This window comes from Hypanus sabinus, chromosome 23 (genome assembly GCF_030144855.1).
Source record: "Hypanus sabinus isolate sHypSab1 chromosome 23, sHypSab1.hap1, whole genome shotgun sequence".
Classification (NCBI taxonomy): Eukaryota; Metazoa; Chordata; class Chondrichthyes; order Myliobatiformes; family Dasyatidae; genus Hypanus; species Hypanus sabinus.
Genome location: NC_082728.1, coordinates 161,643 through 188,698, shown reverse-complemented (window position 1 = coordinate 188,698; position 27,056 = coordinate 161,643). Strand labels below are relative to the sequence as shown.

The window sequence follows — 27,056 nt, the reverse complement described above, 5'->3', positions numbered from 1 at the left end:
ACTTTGAGTACTGTATTTGCTACCCTTTTTGATTCTTCATCCCTGATTTATCCTATTGGGTCTTGGGAATATTGAGCTGCCAGTCCTGCCCCTCCTGCAACCAAATCTCATTAATGGCTACAATATCATAATTCAAGCTGTTGATCCATGCCCTGAGCTCATCTGCCATTCCTATGATACTTCATGCTTTGATATATACACTGCTCAAGACACTAGTCACATAATGCTCAGTCTTTTGATTCCTGACGTTGCTTGAGGTCTTACTAACATTTGCTTTCACAACCTCTCCATTAACTGTTCTGGCACTCTGGTTCCCATCCCCTTGCAACTCTTTTGATTTCTTTCTTTGACTGAAGCCTCAAAGAACTTAACACCTCAAGTGCACCACTGTGTCTCTGTCCGCTCAGACGATGGCAGCTGCTCTTGTCCCTGCCTTCCTTTAATTTGCACATGTTAATCAATCTCAAACACAGATTGGCTGTTGGTCAAAGCTCTATTATGCTATTGCAACCCATTGCTACCTTTTTCTACTCAGGCAGTGGACCTGAGTGAAATTTCCTCCTCTCAAACTGCCGACGTATGGATTGGTCACTGGTGAAAGCTTCATTACCTATACTATATACAAATGGTAATGATAAATCAATATACAGTCGACTTTCACTAATCCAACTATCTGTAATCCGGTTCCTTCGATAATCCAGAACTGATTTCAAGTTCCCCAGGCCACTGTACCAATCTGCTGCACATTGTTTTGGTTGCAAACTAATCTAGTTTGGAACTAGATTAATCTGAGACCTATATACAATTAAGAGTATTTTAAAATTGATCCTTAAGGACACAGGCAGCCAGTGTAGTGATGCCAAAACCAGTGAAATGTGCTCAAATTTTCTTCTGGTTAAGAATCTTGCCACTGTATCTTGAACAAGCTGTAGCTAATTGATATCTTTCTTAGGCGGTCCTGCAAAGAGCGCACTAAAATAGTCTAATCGGCTAAAATCAAAAGTGATTATCAGTTTTTCTACATCTTGGGATGTTACAAGAAATCGAACTCTTGCAATTTTCCTTACATGAAAGAATGTAGTTTTAATGTGATTTGAGATTTAGCTCAGTCAATAATGCCTTAATTCTTCTGGTTTGATTTGCAAGACCAGATGATCTAGTTTATTTAAAGACCAATATGTGATTGTAAATTGATCATAAATGTTACATTGGTAAAAAATAATCTGGGCTACAATCAATGCAATAGAAGAAAAGAAAATAACAGGGACTTGTACCAAAATCCCCTTGCCTCAACAAGGGGATATCCTGCCTTCTCACTATCCTAATCCTTATCATTCAGATCGACATCACTGGGGCATGTTGGTGGAGTATTGGTTATTGAATCAGTATTGGCATATTGAATTAATTTATTGAGTTTATTCAAATCTTACATCCATCCCACAACATGAAGGGGTAAAAATCTGTGCATTATGACTTGGTTGCAATGTACAGACATAAATTTATGTCTGATGGCTTATAGAAAGAAGCTATCCCATAGCCTTTTGGTCCTGGCTTTAATACTGCAGCACTGTTTGCCATTCGGAAGCAGCAGAAACAGTTTATGGTTGGGGTGACTGGTGTCCCCAATGATATTCCAAGCCTTTTCTCTGCACCTGCTGTTATAAATATCCTCAGTGGAGGGGGGTTCACATCCACAGATGTGCTGGGCTGTTCATACCACTCTCTGCAGTGCCCAACGGTCAAGGTTGGTAGAGTTCCTGTGCCGGACTGTGATACAGCCAGTCAAGATGCTGCCAATGGCACTCCTGTAGAAGGTCTTGAGGATTTGGGGGCTCATGCTGAACTACTTCAGTCACCAAAAGTGAAAGAGACACTGCTTTTTTTTGCCACACAGCCAATGTGTACAGTCCAGGTGAGATCTTTAGTGACATGTGTACTGAGGAACTTGAAACTACTCACCCGTCTCAACTACAAAACTATTGATGTTGATCAGAGCAAACCTATTTCCATTCCTTCTGTAATCCACAATCATCTCTTTTGACTTTTGGACATTGATAATAATAGGGACTTGAACCAAAATACCCTTGCCTCTGCAGGGGGATTATCCTGCCTTTTCACTACCCTAATTCTTGTCATTTAGATCAACACTACCAGGACATTTTTTGCTGTAAGTGTTTGCTGGCAGCTCTTTTTCAGATGGGTTATTCAAATAAACCTCATTTATTAAATGACAACAGCTCAACTTTCTTAGAATTTTGCAAAGCTCTAGCATAACATCTAAAAATTTTGACAGGTTTCTATAGATATGTGATGGAAATCATATTGCGTGGTTGCATCACACCCTGGTATGGAAAAGCCAATGCACTTGAATGAAGTATCCTATGAAAGGTAGTAGATAAAGCCTGGTCCATCATGGGTAAAGCCCTTACCACCACTGAGCACATCTATGTGTCACATCTGTCAGGGACCCTTACCTCTCCGGTCATGCTCTCTACCCACTGCTGCCATCAGAAAGGAGTTAGAGGAGCCTCGGGTCCAACACTACCAGGTTATTACCACTCAACTATCAGGCTCTTGAACCAGGAGATTCTGCACTCAACTTCATTTGCCCTTCACTGAACTGTTCCCACAAACTCTTGATGCTTTTGAGGACTCCACCTCATGTCTTGATATTTATTTATTGCTTATTTATTGTTTTTTTCTTCTTTTTGTATTTGCATAGTTTTTTGTACACTGGTTGTCTGCCCTGTTGGTGTGGTCTTTCATCAATTATATTATGGTTATTGGATTTGAGTATGCCTGCAAGAAAATGAATCTTATTGTTTTATATGGTGACATGTACTTTGATAATAAATTTACTTGAAGTTTGAACTTAAAATTGCAGGTGCTGGGCCATGAAGAAGATATTAGTGTTTATGATATTGCTGACCATCCGGATTTCCACTTCCGCATTACCGACATTGTGATTCGTATTGGGAATGTAGAAGAAGGCAGAGCTACAAATAAAGCTGATGAGGTACAGTAAAGGTGTACTTTTTCTTTTATTCCCCAGTGGCAGTTTTGTAGTAATTTTTAATTGACGTTCTTGCATTAGGGTTAAAATTGTAAGTGCATGTCCTGAGTAGCTGTTATCATTACAAGCCCCATTCTGTCCATATAGCAAATATTTGTCTCGCAGCTAGAGGTTTGGATGCAGACAATAACATTTAAAATTAACACTTAGGACTCGTCTATTGTAGTCAACCTTGCTACAGTGTCATTACTAAGAAAAATGTTTTTATTGACATTTTAAATGGCAAAAAGAGTAAATTGAAATACTAAATTGTATGATGTAGTGAGTATCCTATTTGAAAGGTTTTTTGATCTATCACTTTTTCTGCTGCCTCTGGTGTCCATTAGTCTGTCATCAGCATTGGCTACAGTGTCATGATACTGAACTTCCTAAATGCACATGCAAATTCAGAGTAGGAGTTGAGAACCTCACTGTCGCATCTGTCCGTCATTAAACGGTTCACGGGTCATCTAATTCCTCCTGTCCATCTGTTATTAAATAGATTCATGGCTGTTCCAATGCCTCTTGTTGATCTGCCATTAAACATGTTCATTGCTGATCCAATTCCTCTTTGTCGATCTGCAGAATCCAGTAATACTTTCGTTCAAGTATCTAACTCTGCCTTAAAGATATTTATGAGCTGTTACCACTACCTTTTGAGGAAGAGTGTTCCAAAGACTTACCTCATAATCTTTTCAGAGCAATAATCTTGTTTTATCTACTTTAAAGGGCAACCCATTTAATTTTAATTAGATATTAAGCTTCATATGAATAAATATATGAAGTAACATTTAAAATTCACTGGCTGAAAAACAAAATCAAGGGTTAAAAGTCTCTGGTGAAACTGTTGGAAAATGGTAATCATTGCATGTGGATAATGCTGTGTCCTTCACCTTTCACCAAGAGGTCCTGCTGGAAAAGAGGGATCAGTATTGCTGTGAATAATTGTCATGCTTGAATGGGCATAGAGTAATACAGCATAGAAACAGAAACTTCCACCTTGCACAGGCTGACCAATATGCCCATCTAAGCTAGTCCTATTTTGCCTGCTTTTGGCCCATATCCTTTTGAAGCTTTCCTTTGTAGGAACCTGCCTTCTGATCACAGAAAAGTACAGCACCAGCACAATGTCCATATCCCTCAATTCTCTGTGTAAGAACCTCTTTAACCCTTCTATAATACTTGTGTCCACTATCACCCACTTTTCCTGTAATACCATGGGCTCTTTACTTGTTAAGCAGCCTCGTGTGGCACCTGGTCAAAGGCCTTCTGAAAATCCAAGTGCACAACACCAACCAATTCTCTTTTTTTTTTAACCTGCTTGTTATTTCTTTGAAGAGTTCCAACAGATTTGCCAGGCAAGATTTCCCCTTAAGGAAACCATGATGAGTTACAGCCTAACACTAAACCTAATGCAAGTAGCCCAAAACCACACTCTTAACAGTTGATTTCAACCATTTGGAACAGCTTCCCAACCACTGGCCTATAATTTCCTTTCTTCTGCCTCAGTCTCTTAAAGAGTGGAGTGACATTTGCAATTTTCCAGTCCTCTGGAACCATTTCAGAATGAATTCATTCTTAAATAATCATTACTAATGCCTCCACAATCTCTTCCGCCACCTCTTTCTGAACTGTGGGGTGTAGACCATCTGGTCCAAGTGACTTATCTACCTTAAGATCTTTCAGTTTCCCAAGAACTTCCTCCCTAGTAATGGCAATTTCACACACTTCTCCCACCTGACAATCTTGAACTTCCTGCATTCTGCTAGTACCTTCCATAGTGAAGACTGATGCAAAATATTTATTCAGTTTGTCCATCAAACTTTTGGTATCCTCTTTAATGTTATTGGCTAGCTTTCCTTCATATTATATCTTATCCTTCTACATTAATTTTTTATTTGACTTCTGTTGGTTTTTAAAATTTTTCCACTAATTTTTGCTGCATTATATGCTCTCTCTTTGGCTTTTATGTTGGCTTTGATTCCTATCAGCTGTAGTTGTATCATTCTGCCTTTAGAATGCTGCTTATTTGTCTTCTGAATTGCTCCCAGAAATTCCAGCCATTGCAGCTCTGCTGTCATCCCTGGTACTGTTTCGTTCCAACCAGGTCTCCTCCCATACTTCTGTAATTCTCTTTACTCCACTGTGATACTGATACATTTGACTTTAGCTTCTCCTTCTCAAATTGCAGGATGAGTTTGATCATATGATCGCTGGCCCTTAAAGGTTCCTTTACTTTAAGCTTTCTAATCAATTCCAGTTCATTAGACAACACCCAATCCAGAATAGCTGATCCCCTAGTGGACTCAACCACGAGCTGCTCTAAAAAGCCATCACACAGGCATTCTACATTTTCCCCTCTTAGGATCCAGCTCTACCTATTTTCTCAATCTACATGCTTATTGATATCTCGCATGACTATCTTTGCCCATCTCCCATTGGCGTTTTGACATGGATTTTTCAACTCCTGTTGTAATTTGTAAACCACATTACTGTTATTACTGTTGGAAGGTCTGTATGTTAGTCCCATCAGGGTCTTTTTACCCTTGCAGTTTCTTAGCTCTTCCCACAACAATTCTGTTATGTCTCAAGATTTGATTTTATTTTGTTTTTACCAACAGAGCCACCCCACCTCTTCTACCTTCCTGCCTATCCTTTCAATACAATGTGTCCTTTGACACTAAGTTCCCAGTTTGTCTTGTTTCAGCCACAATGCCATACCTGCCAATCTGTAATTGTGCTACAAGCTCATGTACCTTTCATGATAAACCTATGCCCTCAACTTTTTGATTTGCTATTTCTGAGGAAATTCTGCATTCACCTTATCTATGCTTCTCATCATTGTATACACCTCTAATAAGGTGTATTATTCTCAGTCTCTGAGCGTGAGGAGACTCTGTCTCCTATGTTCCAAAGAATGAAGTGCTAACTTGTCCAACCTCTCCTAACTCTTGTAAATGTTCTTTGCTCTCTTTCTAGTTTAATAACTTTTCCTCAAAAGGGAGTTGAAAATGTACACAGTATTTTAGTGTGGCCTCAACATCTTCAACTGCAACATCCCAACTCTTATACTCGGTGATTGATGAAGGCTAGTATGCCAAAGGCAATCACTACCATGTCTACCTATGATTTCACTTTCAGGGAATTGTGAATAATATGCTTGCCCTAAAACACCTCCCATGGATTACTCTGCACTGAAAGTTCTAGCCTAGTCTGACAGCCAGAAAATGCCAATTATGATTTCCTCCACTCACAGTGCCTATAAAAAGTACTCCCCCTCCCCTTAGAAGTTCTCATGTTTTATTGATTTACAGCATTGAATCACAGTGGATTTAATTTGGCTTTTACTAACACTGATCAACAGAAACTCTTGTGTCAAAATGAAAACAGATCTCTAGAAAGTGATCTAAATTAATTACAAATGTAAAACAAAATAATTGATTGCATAAGTATTCACCTCCTTTAATATAACACACCAAATTATCACTGGTGCAGCCAGTTGGTTTTAGAAGTCACATAATCAGTTAAATGGAGATCTCCTGTGTGCAGTAAAGGTGTTTCAATTGATTATAGTAAAAATGTACCTATATCTGGAAGTTCCATCTGCTGAAGAGTCAATATCCTGGTAAAAATCACACCGTGAAGACAAAAGAACACTCCAAGTAACTCCTGTGAAACTGTTATTGAAAAACACAAGTCAGGAGATGGATTCAAGAAAAATTTCCAAGTCACTGAATATCTCTTAAAGTACAGTTATGTCAATCATCAAGAAATGGAAAGAATATGGCACTGCTGTAAATCTGCCTCGAATAGGCCATCCTCAAAAGCTGAGTGACCATATAAGAAGGGGAATACTGAGGGAGGCCACCACGAGACCTATGACAATTCTGGAGGAGTTACAGGCTTCAGTGGCTGAGATGGGAGAGACTGTGCATACAACTGTTGCCCAGGTGCTTCACCAGTCACAGTTTTATGCAAGAGTGGCAAACAGAAAGCCACTGGTGGGGGGGAGAAAAGCTCATGAAATCTCAGCTAGAGTTTGCCAGAAAGCATGTAGGAAACTAAAGTCAGGTGGAAGATTCTATGGTCTGATGAAACCAAAATTAAGCTTTTTGGCCATCAGACTAAACACTGTTTGGCATAAGCCAAACACCGCATATCCTCAAAAACATACCATTCCTACTGTGAAGCATGATAGTGGCTGCGTCGTGCTGTGAGGGTGCTTCACTGAAGCAGTTCCTGGAAGGCTTGTGAAGGTAGAGAGTAAAATGAATGCGGCAAAATACAGGGAAATCCTGGAGGAAAACCTGATGTAGTCTGCAAGAGAGCTGTGACTTGGGAGAAGTTTTCTTTTCCAGCAAGACAATCACCTCAAGCATAAACTCAAAGCTGCACAGGAATGGCTTAAAAACAATGAAGTTAATGTCCTAGAGTGGCCAAATTCCAAAACTTATCAACAATTTACTAAAAATTAGAAACAAACATTGTGAGGCTGAAAAAGTATTCATCCTCTTTGCAATTATTATGCTAATTTTCCTCCGGTGCAGTCTACTGTATTACCTTACCAACTCAACCAATTTGTTGGAGAAAACTGGAGGATCATCTGTTTTCAATGAATTCATAAGAATAAATACCCCCCTTTCTGTAAAGTCCAACAGTATAGTAGTTTCTCAATAGACAAAACTGAAATGAAGACAGAAGAGCATTCAAGACAATTAAGGGAAATGATAGAGAGGCACAAATCTGAGGAAGGGTACAAGACCATCTCAAAAGCATTGAACATGCCTTGTAGTTCAAAAAGTTGAAAAATAGGAAACCATGGCCCCACTGCCAAGGTCAGACCAGCCCTCTAAACTTAGTCACCAGAGAAGAATGGGCATGTAAGAGAAGCTACTGTGAGGCTAACAATCACTCTGAGTAAGCTGGGGAAGTCGGTGGCTGCAACTGGAGATGAAGTTCATGGCTCCAGCATTTATAAGGCCTTGGATAAAGAGGGTATTTATGGAAGAGTGGAAAGGAAGAACCCCAGCTTTAAAAAAAAGCATATCCTTGCCCGTAAAGATGTTGCAAAGCTTCACTTAGAAGATATTGTGAAGATATGGAAGAAAGCCTTGTGGTTGGATGAGACTGAAGTGGAAATGCCAGAGCACCATGGAGTGGCTTCAAATGAAGAAAGTTGGTGTCCTTGATTGTCCTTGAGTGGCCCAGTCAGAGATCTGACCCTAACATGATTGTTATGATTCTTAACATCTCTGGCAAGACCTCAATGTTGTTGTCCATAGTCTCTCCACAAATAAAAGTACACTTGAGCAAGTTTGCTTGGAGGAATGGGCAGATCTTGCGCTACCACATTGTGCAAAGCTAATAGAAACATATAAAGAGTCTGCTAGCCATAATAGCTGTGAGTATTGAGCAAAGGAGGATGCATACCTTTGACTGCTGACTTCTCAGTTTTTGAATTTTTGATTTTTCATGCTTTACACTTTTCCATTTTTTGCGCTATACTGTGGGGGGGAGGAGCATGTGATTCACAAATAAAAATTCTCAGTTAAATTGATCAAAATCCCTGATTGTAATACTCGTTTATGTGAACAAAAGGTTGGGGGTTGGATACTTTTACAGGACACTGTAATTAAGGTTTCAGAAATTATCAAACCATCTAATCTTCACATTAACACATACGTGAGGTAGGCCCTCAGAATATTTTTGTTCTGAGGGGCATGGCTCCTTGGAACTTGTAAAAATGTTAATGTAAGTCGTCTTTGAGTATTTTTGAGGCCCTGGCAGTTATGAAAAAGTGGATGAAAAGTTATCAGAGTGAGAATGCAGAGTGGAGATAGCATTCATATCAGCCATAGTCCAACTGAGTGGTAAATCTGGCTTGAGGGATTTAGTGGCATACTCTCATTCCTAAATCATGTGTTTACGTAAAGGTTGAAGGAACTTTTAAGGTCCATCAAAGTTGGTATTTGATAAGTGCAATTGTGATTATTGTATCCATATCTTTGGATCTCTTTGTACTTATGAAATGCAAAACTAGGGGACATAAGACAATTGGCAATGATCCAAAAGTAATTCAAGAAAGTTTCATGCAAAAACAAGGGTCAGAAATAGGCCACTCAGCCCTTTGAGCCTGCTCTTTCCCCAAGGCAATAACATAATGCAACATGGTTTCATTAGCCTATATCTGTAAAATACATCAGTGACTTGAAGATTATGGAATCAAAGAATAAATTAGAATTTATGTCCAAAGATCAGATCAACCAGTAGACTGAATAAATAGAAGAACAGACTGAAGAAGCCATTCAAATCCACTTGTCCTCTGACTTCCTGCTAGATGTTGATGAAACTTGTGGTCCATTTCCCTAAAGTGTACTGTTTTCAAACAAATAAAAAGCATCTCAGTAATTGGCCAAAAGGAATTCAGAACTTTGGTTTTGAGGAGGGGTGCATTTCTTTTGCCTTTCTTTTTGAGAAATTAGATTTCATTCATTTGAAAAGGAAGAATTGTATATTACAGTTAAATAATACTCTTTTGCTTCAGGAGCCTTCTGTTGGTCAAGTATCTCGTGTTGATGTTTGTGGGAAGGTTGAAGTAGTCTGGGCAGATAATTCTAAATCCAGTATACTACCTCAGGTAAGAAGTTACCCATCAATGAAAGTTGTCCAAAGAACATCGGCACTGCTTCCAGCTTTGAAGGCAAATGTCGTTCTACTGCTTGCTTGAGGATATGTGATATGAATGAAAATTGTTTCCAACAATTAATGGGTTAAAATCATTTCTGTCTCCTAGATACTCTGCCAATGAATTTAAATCTAAGTTCTCACCGGAAGGAATAATTTTCTTCTGTACTGTATCTAAATCATTGTCTGGTATTGTGAATATTTCTTGAGCATCTTTTCTGAGACTAATTGTCCCAATTCTGCTAATAAGACCATTAGACACAGGAACAGAATTAGGCCATTCAGCCAGCAGGATAAGCATTAGTGCATTAGGAATACAGAATCAAAAAGGGTAGCAAATACCGTACTCAAAATGTTATATCTCAATACATAGAGTATTAAAAATTAAGATGGGTGATTTTGTTGCACTATTATAGATTGTCCGGTATGATGTTGTGGCCATCACGCAATCATGGCTGAAGGATGGTTATAGTTGGGAGCAGGACATCTAAGGTTACATGTTGTATCAGAGGGATAGGAAGGTAGGTAGAGGGTGATATGGCTCTGCTGGTAAAGAATAGCATCAAATCAGTAGGAAGATGTGACATAGGACTGGAAGATGTTAAATCCTTGTGGGTTGAGTTAAGAAACTCCAAGGGTAAATGGACCCTGATGGCAGTTATATACAGGCCTCCCAACAGCATCTGGGATTCAGACCACAGATTTCAATAGAAAAGGCATGTCAAAAGGGCAATGTGATGATAGTTGTGGGAGATTTCAACATGCAGGTTAATTGGAAAAATCAGGTTGGAAATGGATCTCAAGTTTATATGCCTACAGGAATGCTTTTTAGAGCAGTTTGTTGTTGAGCCTACTAGAGGATTAGCTATACTGGATTAGGTGTTATGTAATGAACCTGAGGTAATTAGGGAGCTTGACATAAAAGAACCGTAAGAAGGGAGTGATCACAATATGATTGAGTTGAACTGAAATTTGATAAGGAGAACGCAATGTCTGATGCAGCAGTTATCTCAGTGGAGTAAAGGAAATTACAGTGGTATGAGAGAGGAGTTGGCCAAAGTAAATTGGAAGCAGATGCTGGCAGGGCTAACAGCAGAGCAGCAATGGCTTGAGTTTCTAGGCAAAATGAGAAAGGTGCAGTGTAGATGTATTCCAAAAATGAAGAAATACTCAAATGGCAAAATAGTACAACTGTAGCTGACAAGGGATCAAAGCTAATGTAAAAGCAAAAGAGAGGGCATATAACACAAAAGTTAGTGGGAAGACAGAGAATTGGGAAGCTTTTAAAACCTTGAGAGCAATTAAAAGAATCATTAGGAGGAAAAAGATGAATTATAAAAACAAGCTATCAAAAAAACATCAGTGGATAGTAAAAGATTTTTTAAGTATGAAAAAAGTAAGATGAGAGTGGATATAGGACAGCTAGAAAATGAGGCTGGAGAAATAGTAACGGGCCAAGGAGATGGTAGGTTTGTAGATGAACTAAATGAGTATTTTGCATCAGTCTTCACTGTGGAAGACACTAACAGTGTGCCAGGTGTCAAAGGGTGTGAGAAATGAGAAGTCAGTGCAGTTACTATTACAAGAGAGAAGATGCTCAAAAAGCTGAAAGAACTAAGGGTACACAAGTCACCCGGACCAGATGAACTGCACCCTAGGGTCTGAAAGAGGTAGCGGTAGAGATTGTGGAGGCATTAGTATGATCTTTAAGAAATCATTGGACTCTGGCATGGTGCCAGAGGACTGGAAAAATGCCAGTGTCACTCCACTCTTTAAGGAAGGAAGGCAGCAGAAAGGAAATTGTAGACCAGTTAGCATGACCTCAGTGGTTGGGAAGATGTTCGAGTCAATAGTTAAGGATGAGGTTATGGAGTACTTGGTGACACAGGATAAGATAGGACAAAGTCAGCATGGTTTCCTTAAGGGTAAATCTTGCCTGAAGAATCTTTTGGAATTCTTTGAGATTACAAGCAGGTTAGATAAAGGGGATGCAGTGGATGTTGTATATTTGGACTTTTCAGAAGGCCTTTGACAAGGTGCCACACATGAGGCTGCTTACCAAGTTAAGGGCCCATGGCATTACAGGAAAGTTACTGGCATGGTTAGAGCATTGGCTGATTGGTAGAAGGCAGTGAGTGGGAATAAAAGGATCCTTTTCTGGTTAACAGCCAGTGACTAGTGATGTTCCACAGGGGTCGGTGTTGAGATTGCTTCTTTTTAGGCTGTATATCAATGACTTGGATGATGGAATAGATAGCTTTGTTGCCAAGTTTGCACATGATATGAAAATTGGTGGTGGGGGAGCTAGTGTTAAGGAAACAGGTAGGCTGTGGAAAGACTTTGATTAGGAGAATGGGCAAGAGAGTGGCAAATGAAATACAATGTTGGAAAATGCATGGTCATGCTGTTTGGTAGTAGAGATAGATTTGCAGACTATATCCTAAACGGGGAGAAAATATGAGATGCAAAGAACTTGGGAGTCCTTGTGCAGAACACCTTAAAGGTTAACTTGTTAGTAGAGTCAGTGGCAAGGAAACTAAATGTAATGTTGGCATTCATTTCAAGAGGTCTAGAATACAAGAGCAGGGATGTAATGCTAGAGGCTTTATAAGGAACCTGGTGAGGTCTTGCCTTGAGTATTGTGAACAGTTTTGAGCCCCTCATCTTAGAAAAGATGTGCTAGCATTAGAGAGGGTTCAGAGGAGGTTTATAAGGATGATTCCAGGAAAAAGGATTATCATATGAGGAATGTTTGATAGCTCTGGATCTGTACTTGCTCTAATTTAGAAGAATGAGGGGGTGATCTCAGTGAAACTTTTTGAATGTTGAAAGGCCTAGACAGAGTAGATGTGGAAAGGATGTTTCCCATGGTGGGGGAGTCTAGGACAAGAGGGCACAACCTCAGGATAGAGGGGTATCCATTTAAAACAGATGCAGAGAAATTTTTTTAGCCGAAGGGTGGTGAATTGGTGGAGTTTATTACCACAGGCAGCTGTGGAGGCCACAGGGTGTATTTAAGGCAGAGCTTGATAGGTTCTTGATTAGACACAACATCAGAGGTTACGGGGAGAAAGCCGTGGTGTAGGGCTGAAGAGGAGGGAAAAAGGATCAGCCATGATTGAAAGGCAGAGCAGGCTCGATGGGCCAACTGGCCTAATTCTGTTCCTATGTCTTTTGGTCTTATATTTTGATGGAAGCTGGTGAGTAATATTTGCGCAATAATTTTGTTGATTAAGGTAGATGTACTTTAATCAAGGAAAAAATGAGCAAAGAAGTGACAGGTATGAGGACATGCAATTTATAATTGAACTGTTAATTAAATGCAAAATGAAAAGCTAGTGTCAGGAACAGAACTGGGGAGATCTACCAAACTGTACAAAATCCAAAGTTCACTGACTTACTCCAGGGTCAAGAATCTTGAAGTGATCTCTAGATGACTGCATACCCAAAATATATATATATATAAAAAAAAGAGCCAAATCGCAAGGATGAGAGTAACATCTCAGTCATATATTTGACAAAATGCGCCACTAAGGAGCCCTAATAGAATTGAAGTTGGTGGGAATTAAGGGTGGCAAATCTCCAGAAGTTGGAGTCATACCAGTTTAAAAGACAATGATATCCTCTTGGTAGTCAACCTTCCAATTCTCGGCATAAATCATCAGCTGCTTCATTGTGACCTACCTTCCATTGTAAACTCAGAAGTGAAGATGTTTATTGCCTAATGTTCAATTCCATACTCAATAAATTAAGCAGTCATTAGCCAGCTTGTTACAAATACAGCACGGAACAGGCCCTTCCAGCCCTTTGAGCTGCACTGCCTAACTACTCTCGACTTAACCCTAGCCTAAAAGGGCAATTTACAATGACTAATTAACCTACTAACCAGTACTTCTTTGGACTTTGGGAGGAAACCAGAGAAAACACACCCATTCCATGGGGAGAACGTACATGACTCCTTTCAGATGACGATGGAATTGAACTAAATCCAGAATACCCTGAGTTGTAATAATATCTCGCTGTCTGCCACACTACTGTGGCGCTTCACAATACTTTACCTAGATGTACAAAGACCAAAACAGCTTTCAGGCATGGATTGATAAACGGCAAGTTGCGTCCAGCCCACAAAAACCTCAGTTTGCCTAATCATATTCCTTTGATATTTTATAACATTAGCACCAATAGGTTTGCCACTATTAACATCCTGTGGAGGTGATGGAACTGGGCTCGACACTAAACAAACCAAGCTTGGCCAGGTACCAACCCTTTTCACTATCTATACTGATCCCATTAAGATCTCTATCCTTCTGTACTTTATCGATTCCAGTACCCATCTAAATAGTGTAATAGTGTCTTGAATGCAATGGTGCTTTGTTCAGGGTGTCAGGGGTGGGAATCCTGGGAGACCTCCAGCCTCCCTGCTGGCCACATCTGCACCAGGTGCACCAAGATGCAGCTCCTCAGAGACCATGTTGGGGATCTGGAGCTGCAGCTTGATGACCCACTGCTTATTAGGGAAAGTGAAGAGGTGATAGACGGGGAGCTACAGGGAGGTAGGCATCCCTAGGCTACAGGGGTCAGAAAACTGGGTGACTGTCAGGAGAGGGAAGGGAAATGCCTGGTAGTGGAGAGCACCCCTTTGGCTGCCCCCCTCAGCAACAAGTATATCATTTTGGATGCTGTTGAGGGGGATGACCTGACGGGAAGGTCACGGTGACCGGATCTCTAGTACTGAGCCTGGCGCGATTGTGAAGGAGGGAGAAGAGGAATGTGGTAGTCATAGGGGATTCCATAGTCGGGAACAAACAGGAGATTCTGTGAGCCTGATAGAGATATCTGCATGGTGTGTTGTCTCCCAGGTGCCAGGGTATGGGATGTCTTGGACCGGGTCCAGAATATTCTGAAGGAAGGGGGTGAGCAGCCAGCTGTCTTGGTACGTGTTGGTACCAATGATATAGATAGGAAAAGGGAGGAGGTCCTGAAGAGAGATTTCTGGGAGTTAGGAAGGAAGCTGAGAAGCAGGACCTCCAGGGTAGTAATCTCAGGATTGCTACCTAGGGCAAGAATAGTGCTAGTGAGGGCAAGCATAGTAAGATCAGGCAGATAAATGCATGGCTGAGAGTCTGGTGCAGGGGGCGGGGCTTCAGATTCTTGGATCATTGGGAGCTCTTCTGGGGGAAGTATGACCTATTCAAAAAGGATGGGTTACGCCTGAAGGGGACCAATATCCTGGCAGGAAGGTTTAATAGAACTGATGGGGAGGGTTTAAACTAATTTGGCAGGGGATGGGAACTAGAATGATAGAGTGGAGGAGGGGTAAAACAGAAATAAATCTTAAGTGAGCAGTAAAGATGTCAGAAAGGACAGGCAGGTGATGGGGCAAATTTGCAGCCATTGGTATGAGTTGCAGTGCAATCAAAGCAAAAAGTACCAAATACTGGACTTAAGGTGCTATACTTAAATGCATGCAGCATAAGGAATAAGGTGGATGATCTTGTCATATAGCTACAGATTGGCAGGTATGATGTGGCCATCACTGAGACGTGGCTAAAGGATGCATGTCTCTGAGAGCTGAACATCCAAGGATACACAATGTATCAGAAGTTTAGGCAGGTAGGCAGAGGGGATGGCATGGCTTTATTGGTAAGAAATTATATTAAATCATTAGAAAGAGGTGACATTGGGTTGGAAGATGCAGAATCTTTATGGGTTGAGCTAAGAAATCCCAGGGGTAAAAGGACCCTGATGGCAGTTATATACAGGCCTCCTAACAACTGCAGTGATGTGGACTGCAAATTACAACAGGAAATAGAAAAGGCTTGCCAGAAGGGCAGTGTTATGATAATTGTGGGGAAGTTTAACATGCAAGTGGATTAGGAAAATCAGGTCGGCACTGGATTTCAAGAGAGAGAATTTGTAGAATGTCTACGAGATGGCTTTTTAGAACAGCTTGTTGTTGAGCCCACTACGGATGGGCTGTACTGGATTGGGTATTGTGTATTGAACCAGAGGTGATTAGAGAGGTAGAGATGAAGGAACCCATAGGAGGCAATGATCAAACATGATTGAGTTCACTGTGAAATTTGAGAAGGAGAAGCTGAAATCCAATGTGTCGGTATTTCAGTGGAGTAAAGGAAATTATAGTGGCATGAGAGAGGAACTGGCCAGAGTTGACTAGAAAGGGACACTAGTGGGAAGGAAGGCAGAGCAGCAGTGGCTGGAGTTTATGCGAGAATTGAGGAAGGTGCAAGACAGGTACATTCCAAAAAAGAAAAAATTTTCGAATGGAAAAAGGATGCAACTGTGGCTGACAGGAGAAGTCAAAGCCAAAGTAAAAGCAAAGCAGAGGGCATACAAGGAAGCAAAAATTAGTGAGAAGACAGAGGATTGGGAAGTTTTTAAAAGCTTTCAAAAGGAAACTAAGAAGGTCATTAAGAGGGAAAAGATGAACTATGAAAGGAAGCTAGCAAATGATATCAAAGAGGATACTAAAAGCTTTTTCAAGTATATAGAGTAAACGACTGGTGAAAGTAGATATAGGACTGATAGAAAATGATGCTGGAGAAACTGTAATGGGAGATAAGGAGATGGCAGAAGAACTGAATGAATATTTTGCATCAGTCTTCACTGAGGAAGACATCAGCAGTATACTGGACACTCAAGGGTGTCAGGGAAGAGAAGTGTGCACAGTTACAATTATGACAGAGAAAGTACTCAGGAAGCTAAATAGCCTAAGGGTAGATAAATCTCCTGGACCAGATGGAATGCACCCTCATGTTCTGAAGGAAGTTGCTGTGGAGATTGCAGAGGCATTAGCAATGATCTTTCAAAAGTCAATAGATTCTGGCATGATTCCGGAGAACTGGAAGATTGCAAATGTCACACCGCTATTTAAGAAGGGGGAAAAGAAGCAAATAGGAAATTATAGACCTGCTGGCTTGACATTGGTGGTTGAGAAGTTGTTGGAGTCGATTATCAAGGATGAGGTTACGGTGTACCTGGAGGCATATGACAAGATAGGCTGAACTCAGCATGGTTTCCTTAAAGGAAAGTCCTGCCTGACAAGCCTATTGCAATTTTTTGAGGAAGTTGCAAGTAGGCTACACAAGGGAGAGGCAGTGGATGTTGTGTATTTGGATTTTCATGAGGCTGCTAAACAAGATAAGAGCTCATGGAATTATGGGAAAGTTATATACGTGGGTAGAGCGTTGTCTGATTGGCAGGAAACAGAGAGTGGGAATAAAGGGATCCCATTCTGATTGGCTGCCAGTTACCAGTGGTGTTCCACAGAGTTCCGTTTTTGGGGCCGCTTCTTTTTACGTTGTATATCAATGATTTGGATTATGGAATAGATGGCTTTGTGGCTAAGTTTGCTGATGATACAAAGATAGGTGGAGGGGCCGGTAGCGCTGAGGAAAGAAAGTCTGCAGAGAGACTTGGATAGATTGGGAGAATGGGCAAAGAAGTGGCAAGTGAAATACAATGTTGGAAAGTGTACTGTCATGCACTTTGGTGGAAGAAATAAACAGACAATTATTTAAATAGGGAGAGAATTCGAAGTTCTGAGATGCAACAGAACTTGTGGGTCTTTGTGCAGGATACCCTTAAGGTTAACCTCAAGGGTGAAGAAGGCGAATGCAATGTTGGCATTCATTTCTAGAGGAATAGAATATAAGAGCAGGGATGTGATGTTGAAGCTCTATAAGGCACTGGTAAAACCTCACTTGGAGTATTGTGTGCAGTTTTGGGCTCCTTATTTGAAAAAGGATGTGCTGACGTTGGAGAGGGTTCAGAGAAGATTCACTAGAATGATTCCAGGAATGAGAGGGTTAACATACGAGGAACGTTTGACCATTCTTGGACTGTATTCCTTGGAGTTTAGAAGAATGAGGGGGGGACCTCATAGAAACAATTCGAAAGTTAAAAGGCATGGACAGAGTGGATGTAGCAAAGTTGTTTCCCATGGTTGGAGATTCTAGTATGAGAGGGCATGACTTAAGGATTGAAGGGCACCCATTCAGAACAGAGATGTGAAGAATTTTTTTTAGCCGGGGCAGCATTGGAGGCCAAGTCATTGGATGTATTTAAGGCAGAGATTGATAGGTATCTGAGTAGCCAGGGCATCAAAAGGTTATGGTGAGAAGGCGGGGGAGTGGGACTAAATGGGAGAATGGATCAGCTCATGATAAAATGGTGGAGCAGACTCGATGGGCCGAATGGCAGGCTTCAGCTCCTTTTGTCTTATGGTTTTATGTATAGAGCTCCACCAGCTCCTTTGGTAGTGTTCCATATTTTGTACTTTCCTCTTAAACCACTTTAAAACTCCTTCCTCTCACCTTTTTAATGCTCCTACCATGGGAAAATTATTCTGATCTACACTATATTTGCCCCTTAATATACCTCTATTAGGATGTCTCTTAGGCTTCTCACCAGGGAAAACATCCAGATATGCTCCCCATATCTAACTACCTCAATCCAGGTAATAGCCCAATGAATCACCTCTGCACTTCCAGCATACCACACCCGTCCCATCTTCCCCAATCCAGACAACAGCCATGTGAGTCACCTTTGCACTTCTTCCAGCGTACCACACCCTTCCCAAAGTGTGGCGACCAGAAATGCACAAAATACCTCAAGTATATTCTAACCAGAGTCTTGTAAATTTGCAACATAGCACCAACTTTTGTATTCTATCCCAGACCTATGAAGACAAGCGTGCTAACTGCCTTCAATACGCTTTCCATTTATTGCTCCTTTCGGGGAACAGTGGATTTCAACTCCAGTGTTGTTCTTTTCCTTCATGCTTTACTACTTACTGTATGAGTCCTAACCCTGTGACTTCCCAAAGTTATCTGTCAATGCTCTGCCCAACCTTCCATTAGAGCTTACTGTAGCCTTGAGCAACTGTTTTTGCAATGCACAACACCAATTTTCATGTCAATGATCTTTAATGTAGTACCTCATCCAGAGTCCTCTGTACCAACATGTAACTTTTGTTTCTTGGTGATGAGGCAATGGTATGTGACTAGATTGGGCTGTGATTTGTAAAAAAAAAAGTTCAGATTGATTAGGGGCAAACTGTTTGCACCCCAGTCAGAATCAGGCTTATTATCACTAACATATGTTGTGAATTTTGATGTTTTGCAGCAACAGTACAGTGCAAGACATAACAAAATTAAATAGTGCCAAAAAATAAGGTGGTGTTCATCGACTGTTCAGAAATCTGGCAGAGTGAAAGAAACTGTTCCTAAAATGTGTGAGTCTTCAGGCTCCTGTACAACCTCTCCGTTGATAATAACGTGAAGAGGCCATGTCCCAGATGGTGAGGTCTTTAATAATAGATGCCACCTTCTTGAGGCAGTGCCTTTATTGTCTGTCCTAACATAAGTTATGTAGTTTAACAAATCAAATTGTTTTTTCAATAACTTGTTTTTTTTTAATATAGCACTTATATAACGTTGAGTCTGACATTGAAGAATCTGACCTGGACTCTCTGGATGGTACCTCTTCTGGAGCAACTTCAGATGAATGGGAAGATGAAAGTGATAGCTGGGAAACGGATGATGGTTTGACTGAGGATGAGAATGCAAAGGGGAGTGAGGCACTTGAAGTTGGAATAGAGGTGGCAACACCGCTGGAAGAAAGCAAGAGTGAGGTAGAACAAGCACAGGGAGCTGGTGCAGCATCAATTAGTTCTAATTCTGATAAAACTGGAAAGGATGGCTCTCCCAAAAGCTTTCATGAGATAAAGGAAGCAATCAAAATTTTGGAAAGTTTAAAGAATATGACGGTTGAGCAGTTGTTGACAGGCTCTGCTACTTCCCCAACAATAGAACCAGAAAAGCAAACTAAGGAGAAGAAGTTTCGAGATGATATCAAGAAGCTGCAGGAAACCCTTCAGAAGACTCTTGACAATGTAGCCATAGTGGAGGAAGAGAAGATGGAAGCTGTTGCAGAAACTGAAAGCAAAGAAGAAAAAATTGACTTGCCGGTTCCCGTGAGGTCTGAGTGGACAAGTGATACGCCTGTGCTTTGCCAGCAGAGCAGCAAACCTGGAGTTACATTCACAAGCGCAAAAGGGGAAGTCTTCTCTGTTCTCGAGTCAGTACCAGGTAAAATCTCCAAATTTCAAAGCTCCAGGATGCTTTCCTTGCTCCAAGGAAACCTATCCGCCAATTACTAAAATACAATTACTGTATTGGTTTAATGTAGCTGAAGCAACAACTGTAGCTGTGCAGTGTTCCATTATAAAAAATGGCTATGGTTTTAAGACCTCAGCTCATCTTCTGTGCTGTTCTGTCCTTAGCACAAAAGGCAATTCTTTTAACATGGACAAGGAGCATGGCAGATTCTTAAACAGTATTAAACCATAAAGGGTTAAATTGAGGAAACTTAACATGAGGTTGGTTTGCTAGTAGTTTAGAGGATAGATTGGTGATCTGATGGGACAAATTGTTTTCTTCCATGGTGATGTGTGCAGTGGTGGAGGGGTTATGGTAGAACTAGGCTTGCCAGGGAGTGTTGTTCCATGTGGAGGGTGGCGAATCTGTAGATGCTTGTGTAACACTCAGCTCTATCAACTCATGTTCGTTGAGGGGAAACCACCGTCTGTCCACCAAACTTTGTCTCACGTTTGTGTAGATGCTGTGTATGTCCCCGGCACAAACCCACAAAATATCAGTCAGTACACAATGTACATTTAAACAATTACACTTTATAAATTTTACTGTGACTATGGGGTTAGTAGCGAAATAAAAATATAAAATAAAAAGGCACCAAGAATAGAGATTATACAGTTTGTGCACATGTTGGAGCTCACACAATATCCTCGGTCCTCACGCAATATCATTCGATTTCCTCTGAACTCCACGACTCTTGGACTGGGACCAACCACGGTGGTTGACCAGAGCGTTTCCAGCACGTCCTCCCTCTTTGCTTCTCCTCGCTGAACTTCCTGTGCACCAACCCCGATTACTACACATAACAGATAGAATAACAAGACTCCCATTAGCAAGTCCCCTGGTTATCAATAGTAAAAACCCAAACATTTCAGCTACAGAGAACATTACCTCATAGTTAACATTACACATAACATTTCATTATAACACTTCAGAGAAGCCATTTTATAATTAGCAGTTAATATTACTGAGAACCCTACATTTTCCCCCCACCGAATTTAGCCATGCTCTCATAGATAGAACATAGAACAATACAGCAGAGTACAGGCCCTTTGGCCCACAATGTTGTGCCAACCCTTAAACCCTGCCTCCCATATAATCCCCCACCTTAAATTCCTCCATATACCTGTCTAGTAGATTCTTAAATTTCACTAATGTATCTGCCTCCACCACTGACTCAGGCAGTGCATTCCACGCACCAACCACTCTCTGAGTAAAAAAACCTTCCTCTAATATCCCCCTTGAACTTTCCACCCCTTACCTTAAAGCCATGTCCTCTTGTATTGAGCAATGGTGCCCAGGGAAAGAGGCGCTGGCTGTCCACTCTATCTGTTCCTCTTAATATCTTGTATACCTCTGTCATGTCCCCTCTCATCCTCCTCTCCAGAGAGTAAAGCCCTAGCTCCCTTAATCTCTGATCATAATGCATACTGTCTGAACCAGACAGCATCCTGGTTAATCTCCTCTGTACCCTTCCCAATGCATCATCCTATGGTGAGGCGACCAGAATGGGACACAGTACTCCAAGTGTGGCCTAACCAGAGTTTTGTAGAGCTGCATCATTATCCTGAGGCTCTTAAACTCTGTCCATCAACTTATGAAAGCTAACACTCCATAAGCTTTCATAACTATCCTATCTACCTGTGAGGCAACTTTCAGGGATCTGTGGACATGTACCCCTAGATCCCTCTGCTCTTCCACACTCCAAGTATCCTGCCATTTACTTTGTACTCTGCCTTGGAGTTTGTCCTTCCAAAGTGTACCACCTGACACTTCTCCAGGTTGAACTCCATCTGCCACTTCTCAGCCCACTTCTGCATCCTATCAATGTCTCTCTGGAATCTTCAACAATCCTCAACACTATCTACAACACCACCAACCTTTGTGTCATCTGCAAACTTGCCAACCCACCCTTCTACCCCCCACATCCAGGTCGTTAATAAAAATCACAAAAGGTGGAGGTCCCAGAACCGATCCTTGTGGGAAACCAGTAGTCACAACTGTCCAATTCAAATGTACACCCTCCACCACGACCCTCCGCTTTCTGCAGGCAAGCCAATTCTGAATCCACCCGGCCAAACTTACCTGGATCCCATGCCTTCTGGCTTTCTAAATAATCCTACCATGTGGTACCTTGTCAAATGCCTTACGAAAATCCATGTAGATCACATCCACTGCACTACCTTCATCTATATGCCTGGTCACCTCCTCAAAGAACTCTATCAGGCGTGTTAGGCACAATCTGCCCTTCACAAATCCATGCTGACTGTCCCTGATCAGACCACGATTCTCTAAATGCCCATAGATCCTATCTCTAAGAATCTTATCCAACAGCTTTCCCACCACAGACGTAAGGTTCACTGGTCTATAATTACTCGGACTATCCCTACTATCTTTTTTGAACAAGGGGACAACATTCGCCTCCCTCCAATCCTCCGGTACCATTCCCGTGGACAACGAGGACATAAAGATCCTAGCCAGAGGCTCAGTAATCTCTTCCCTCGCCTCATGGAGCAGCCTGGGGAATATTCCATCAGGTCCCAAGGACTTATTCGTCCTAATGTATTTTAACATCTCCAACACCTCTTCTCCCTTAAAATCAACATGCTCCAGAACTTCAACCTCACTCATATTGTCCTCACTGTCTTCAAGTTCCCTCTCATTGTTGAATACTGAAGAGAAGTATTCATTGAGGACCTTGCTTACTTCCACAGCCTCCAGGCATATCTTCCCACCTTTATCTCTAATCGTTCCTATCTTCACTTCTGTCATCCTTTTGTTCTTCCTATAATTGAAGAATGCCTTGGGGTTTTCCTTTACCCTACTCGCCAAAGCCTTCTCATGCCTCCTTCTTGCTCTCCTCAGCCCCTTCTTAAGCTCCTTTCTTGCTACCCTATATTCCTCAAGAGACTCATCTGATCCTTGCTTCCTAAACCTCATGTATGCTGCCTTCTTCCATCTGACTAGATTCTCACCTCACGTCACCCATGGTTCCTTCACCCTACCCTTCTTTATCTTCCTCACCAGGACAAATTTATCCCTAACGTCCTGCAAGAGATCCCTAAACATCAACCACATAGTACATTTCCCTGCAAAGACATCATTCCTATTCATACCTGCAAGTTCTAGCCTGATAGCCTCATAATCCGCACATGCAGAATCAGCGGATAAGGAGGGCCGACTGTACTTATTGTTGATGGGAATATCCATAGGGATGCTCTGCTCATTCTGTCTATTCCCCTTCCCTCTCCTGACAGTCACCCAGCTACCTGTCTCTTGACTCTTGGGGTGACTACCTCCCTGTAACTCCTGTTTATTTCTGCCTCTGCCTCCTGAATGATCCGAAGTTCATCCAGCTCCAGCTCCACTCGGTTTGTCAGGAGCTGCAGCTGGATGCACCTTTTACAGGTGTAGTCATCAGGGTCAATTGTGCTTGCCCTGACTTCCCACATACTGCAAATGGAGCACTCAACTGCCCGAACTGCTGCCTCCATTACCTACTCCTAAGCTAATTAGATTAATTAAAGGAGCTTAGCTTACCCAGCCTTACCTGAATGGGAACAAGGTCGTCCTTAGGCTTTGCTCACTGAAGTATCTCAAGCCAAAGCCTTCCTACTCTGTCTCCCTCTACTCCATCGCCCATTCCGTTAATCTGTTCGCTTTTTAAACACTCCCGCTGCCTCATGGGCTGACTTTCACTCGCTTGCGCAGTCGTGCCCCATTCAAACTGCCGAAGAAAAAAAATGATGTTCAGATAATTCACCAGCCCTTCCTGCAAAACACAGAGCCCATTCCAAGTGCAGAAGGTAGTGACATAACTCCCCAAAACAGTAGAGCGCTACATAGGCCAACCTCTCCGAGGGGTTCCTAATCCTCTGAGACCTCTGTACCTCCTCTTCTAGATCCTCTGGCTCAGCCACTACTGGATACACTTTGGGGCTACCTGGTGAAACCTCCTGCGATCGGTCACTCAAACCCCCCCTGCCTCGGGTTCGGGCCTCTCTCCCTCTCCTCCAGAGTCCGGCTGCACTCCATTGCACACAAGTAGCCCCCTTCACCTCACCTGACGCAGTGGGAGAAGGGCTTAGAGTCTCTTCCTCTGTCACGGGGGAGTTAACGAACAGCAGCATGTACCATACATCCGAATCCTCATCCTCTGAATCCGTATCCCTTTCAGGGGCAGGGCACGACCCAGGCTCTTTCGCGGTGGGCTCTTCCATCACCCCTCACTTCCGTCAAGTCCTCGTACTAGGTGTAGACTCCAAGTCGGGTTCTAGGTCTACCTGCACCTCGTGTCCCAGGTGGTTCTGATGGAGAATCTTGACAGACCCCTTCCTGTCCTTTGGCCTCACCCGGAGAACCAGGTCTGGACTAGCACTAACGTCTCCAGAACTTCAGACACTCTCACATCGGCTTCTGAAAACTCCAGTTTCACTGACAAATACCCATCATACGGATAACCCCCAGCACTGACACCCCAAATCTCCAGCTCACTGAATGTGGGTCAAGGGCAATTGCTTTAAATAATAGTTGTAAAACGAATGATATAGTAATGTGGCCTGTGACCCGGTGTCGAGTAAGGCTTTAGCATAGATTCCCTTTATCCATAGCGACACACTGGATCGGGGTCCCACTAATCCTTCCAGATTCAGGTCTTTTGCATTTGAGGGTTCCTTGGTACATTGCTGGGAACATGTGTCTCTAAGGGAACCAGGCTGTTCCCTTACTGGGTCTCCTCTTAAGTTTCCCGACACCTCTCCCTGCTTGGATGCCTGGGGACTCACCCTCCGAGGGTCTCCCTGCTGCTCACATTCCCACCAGAAGTGGCCCTCTTCCCCACAGTTATAGCACACCCCCAGCTGCTTACATTCTCCGAAAATGTCTTTCTTTCCCACAGTTATAACGCGCGCTACCGCCCACCCCTCTTACAGACCCCCCCACCATTCACAGCCCTCTTCGCTACCCGTCCCCTTGGGAGAAGGCCCTGCCTACTGACCCTTTAGTTCTCAGCTTGGCCACCACCTCCTTTATCAATTTTTGGGTGCAGCCAGCTCCACTCACCACCATCAGGGGCTGCAACAGAAGATTTCACCCTACTGACAGAGTCCTCCTGTGGTCTCAACGCGTTTTCATCCCCCCCCCTCACATCTCCGATCAGCTGAACGAAAGTCAGAGGAGTGTGAGTTTTATAAGACTGCCGGAGACGCCAAGCAATCTTGTCCTCAGCCTGGGCACTCCTAGTTACCTGATCTATCCTTAACTGATCTACCTGTTCAGTTCAAATGACCCCCACCACCACCCGCCACCCCCCCCCCCCCCCCCCCGCCGGCACCACAGCCTATTAAGCCATCTCTCTAGCCGAGAAAGGTACACAGAGAGCTTCTCACCCTTTCCTGATGCATGTTTTTAATCTCCGAGGAGCTCCCGGTCAACCCAAAAGCACTTTCCAAGGCGTCCAGATAGTCATCCAGAGTGGCCGAAGGTTGGTTAGCCTTCATGCCTTGCACTACCCCAGCTGCCACTCCCTGCAAACTTTCAACCAATCTCTGTCACTTTTCCTCATCCGAGTGCTGCCACTCACTTAACAACTGTGACGTCTGCTCTACCCATGTCTCATAATCCTCATCACCGTCAGGGTTGGGTGTTATCCACAAGAAAATTATTATCTTCTGGCGGGGCCCCTCTGCGTTTCTCACCAGGGAGGTAATTGCAGATGCCAACTTGGAACTCTTGCCTTTCGCTGGGGGACGGGAACTAACCAAATTTTCCAAATCTGACCACTCCTTCGCTTCATCCCTCAGTACCAAGAGAATTCGTTCCCAAAGATCCCTTCCCTCATCTGCTGGCGACTCAGCTCGCTGAGCTTTGGCCCCTCCCTCCCCAACAATATGCGGGGCCATGGTCCCACCTCCCCTGGGATGCCAATCTCCTCTGGCAACTCTGCTTCTCTTATGTTCTCACTTGTCTGCACTTTTGTGTACCTGTCTCAAAATCAAAGTTCTGCAATACAATCTCCACTTTGCCAACAGCTTTAATCCCACTCAAACCTCGAAGTAACAATTCATCTGATACACTAAGCTCCACCCCCCTCAACATGCACGCATTGCTCTCTGCCACCCTCGCAGCCCCACACCATCACCAAAATGCAGCTGTCGCCATCACAACTGTACTATAAGCTGAGTGGCCACACAACATGTACAGAACTCAATCACCAGAGGAGCACCCCACAAATGTAACACTCAGCTCTATCAACCTACGTTCGTCTAGGGGAAACCATTGTCTGCCCGCCAAACTGTGTCTCACGTTTGCGTAGATGCTGTGTATGTCCCCGGCACAAACTCACAACGTAAAATATCAGTCAGTACACAATGTACATTTAAACAATTACACTTCATAAATTTTACTGTGACTATGGAGTTAGTAGCGAAACAAAAGTATAAAGTAAAAAGGCGCCAAGAAGTGCACACGTTTGAGCTCATGCAATATCCTTGGTCCACCATTCGATTTCCTCCGAACTCCACAGCCCTCGGACTGGGACCAGCCACTGTGGTTGATCAGAGCACTTCCCACACCTCCTCCCTCTTCGCTTCTCCTACTCGAACTTCCCACACACCAACCCCGATTCCCACACGTACAGATAGAATAACAAGATTCCCATTGGCTAGTCCCCCCATTATCAATAGTTATAACCCAAACATTTCAGCTACAGAGAACATTACCTCATAGTTAACATTATACAGAAGCCATTTCATTATAACACTTCAGAGAAGCCATTTTATAATTAGCAGTTAACAGTTAATATTACTGAGAACCTGACACTTGTTTCACATGGCATCAATAATGTGAAGCTCCAATTTTGTTTGCTTGCAGAGAGCCATGCATTCAAAAAAATGGAATTTCAGCCAGCAGATTCAAAGAAATTTTTCAGCACCGTGAGAAAAGAAATGGCATTGCTTGCTACTGCACTTCCTGATGGCATCATGGTCAAAACATTCGAGGACAGAATGGCAAGTTGAGCCAGTTTTTGTTTGTTGAATGGGTAGTTAAATGAAGTAACCATTGTACCTTGCTTTCTTTTTGCTCTTAATATATTTATGGAAGTCCTTGGGATTCTCCTTCACCTTGTCTGCCAGACCAACCTC

At 42.5% G+C, this 27,056-nt stretch overlaps 1 protein-coding gene and 1 long non-coding RNA gene across 3 annotated transcripts in view; one reads left to right on the top strand and one right to left on the bottom strand.

Annotated features, from left to right (window-relative positions):
* LOC132379854 ((E3-independent) E2 ubiquitin-conjugating enzyme UBE2O) overlaps nt 1–27,056 on the top strand; it is a 186,588-nt gene that overhangs the window by 136,464 nt on the left and 23,068 nt on the right. For both annotated transcript variants that reach the window (XM_059948119.1, XM_059948117.1), the window contains exons 12-15: nt 2,885–3,016; nt 9,597–9,689; nt 19,182–19,848; nt 26,785–26,921. In XM_059948119.1, coding sequence (XP_059804102.1) covers nt 2,885–3,016; nt 9,597–9,689; nt 19,182–19,848; nt 26,785–26,921 — 1,029 coding nt within the window. The remainder of the gene's footprint in view (nt 1–2,884; nt 3,017–9,596; nt 9,690–19,181; nt 19,849–26,784; nt 26,922–27,056) is intronic.
* The window catches only part of LOC132379856 (uncharacterized), a 137,314-nt gene continuing 130,733 nt past the window's right edge, over nt 20,476–27,056 (bottom strand). The window contains exons 2-3 of the long non-coding RNA XR_009507547.1: nt 23,465–23,641; nt 20,476–20,710 (exon numbers count right to left, since the gene is read on the bottom strand). This is a non-coding gene — a long non-coding RNA (uncharacterized LOC132379856). The remainder of the gene's footprint in view (nt 20,711–23,464; nt 23,642–27,056) is intronic.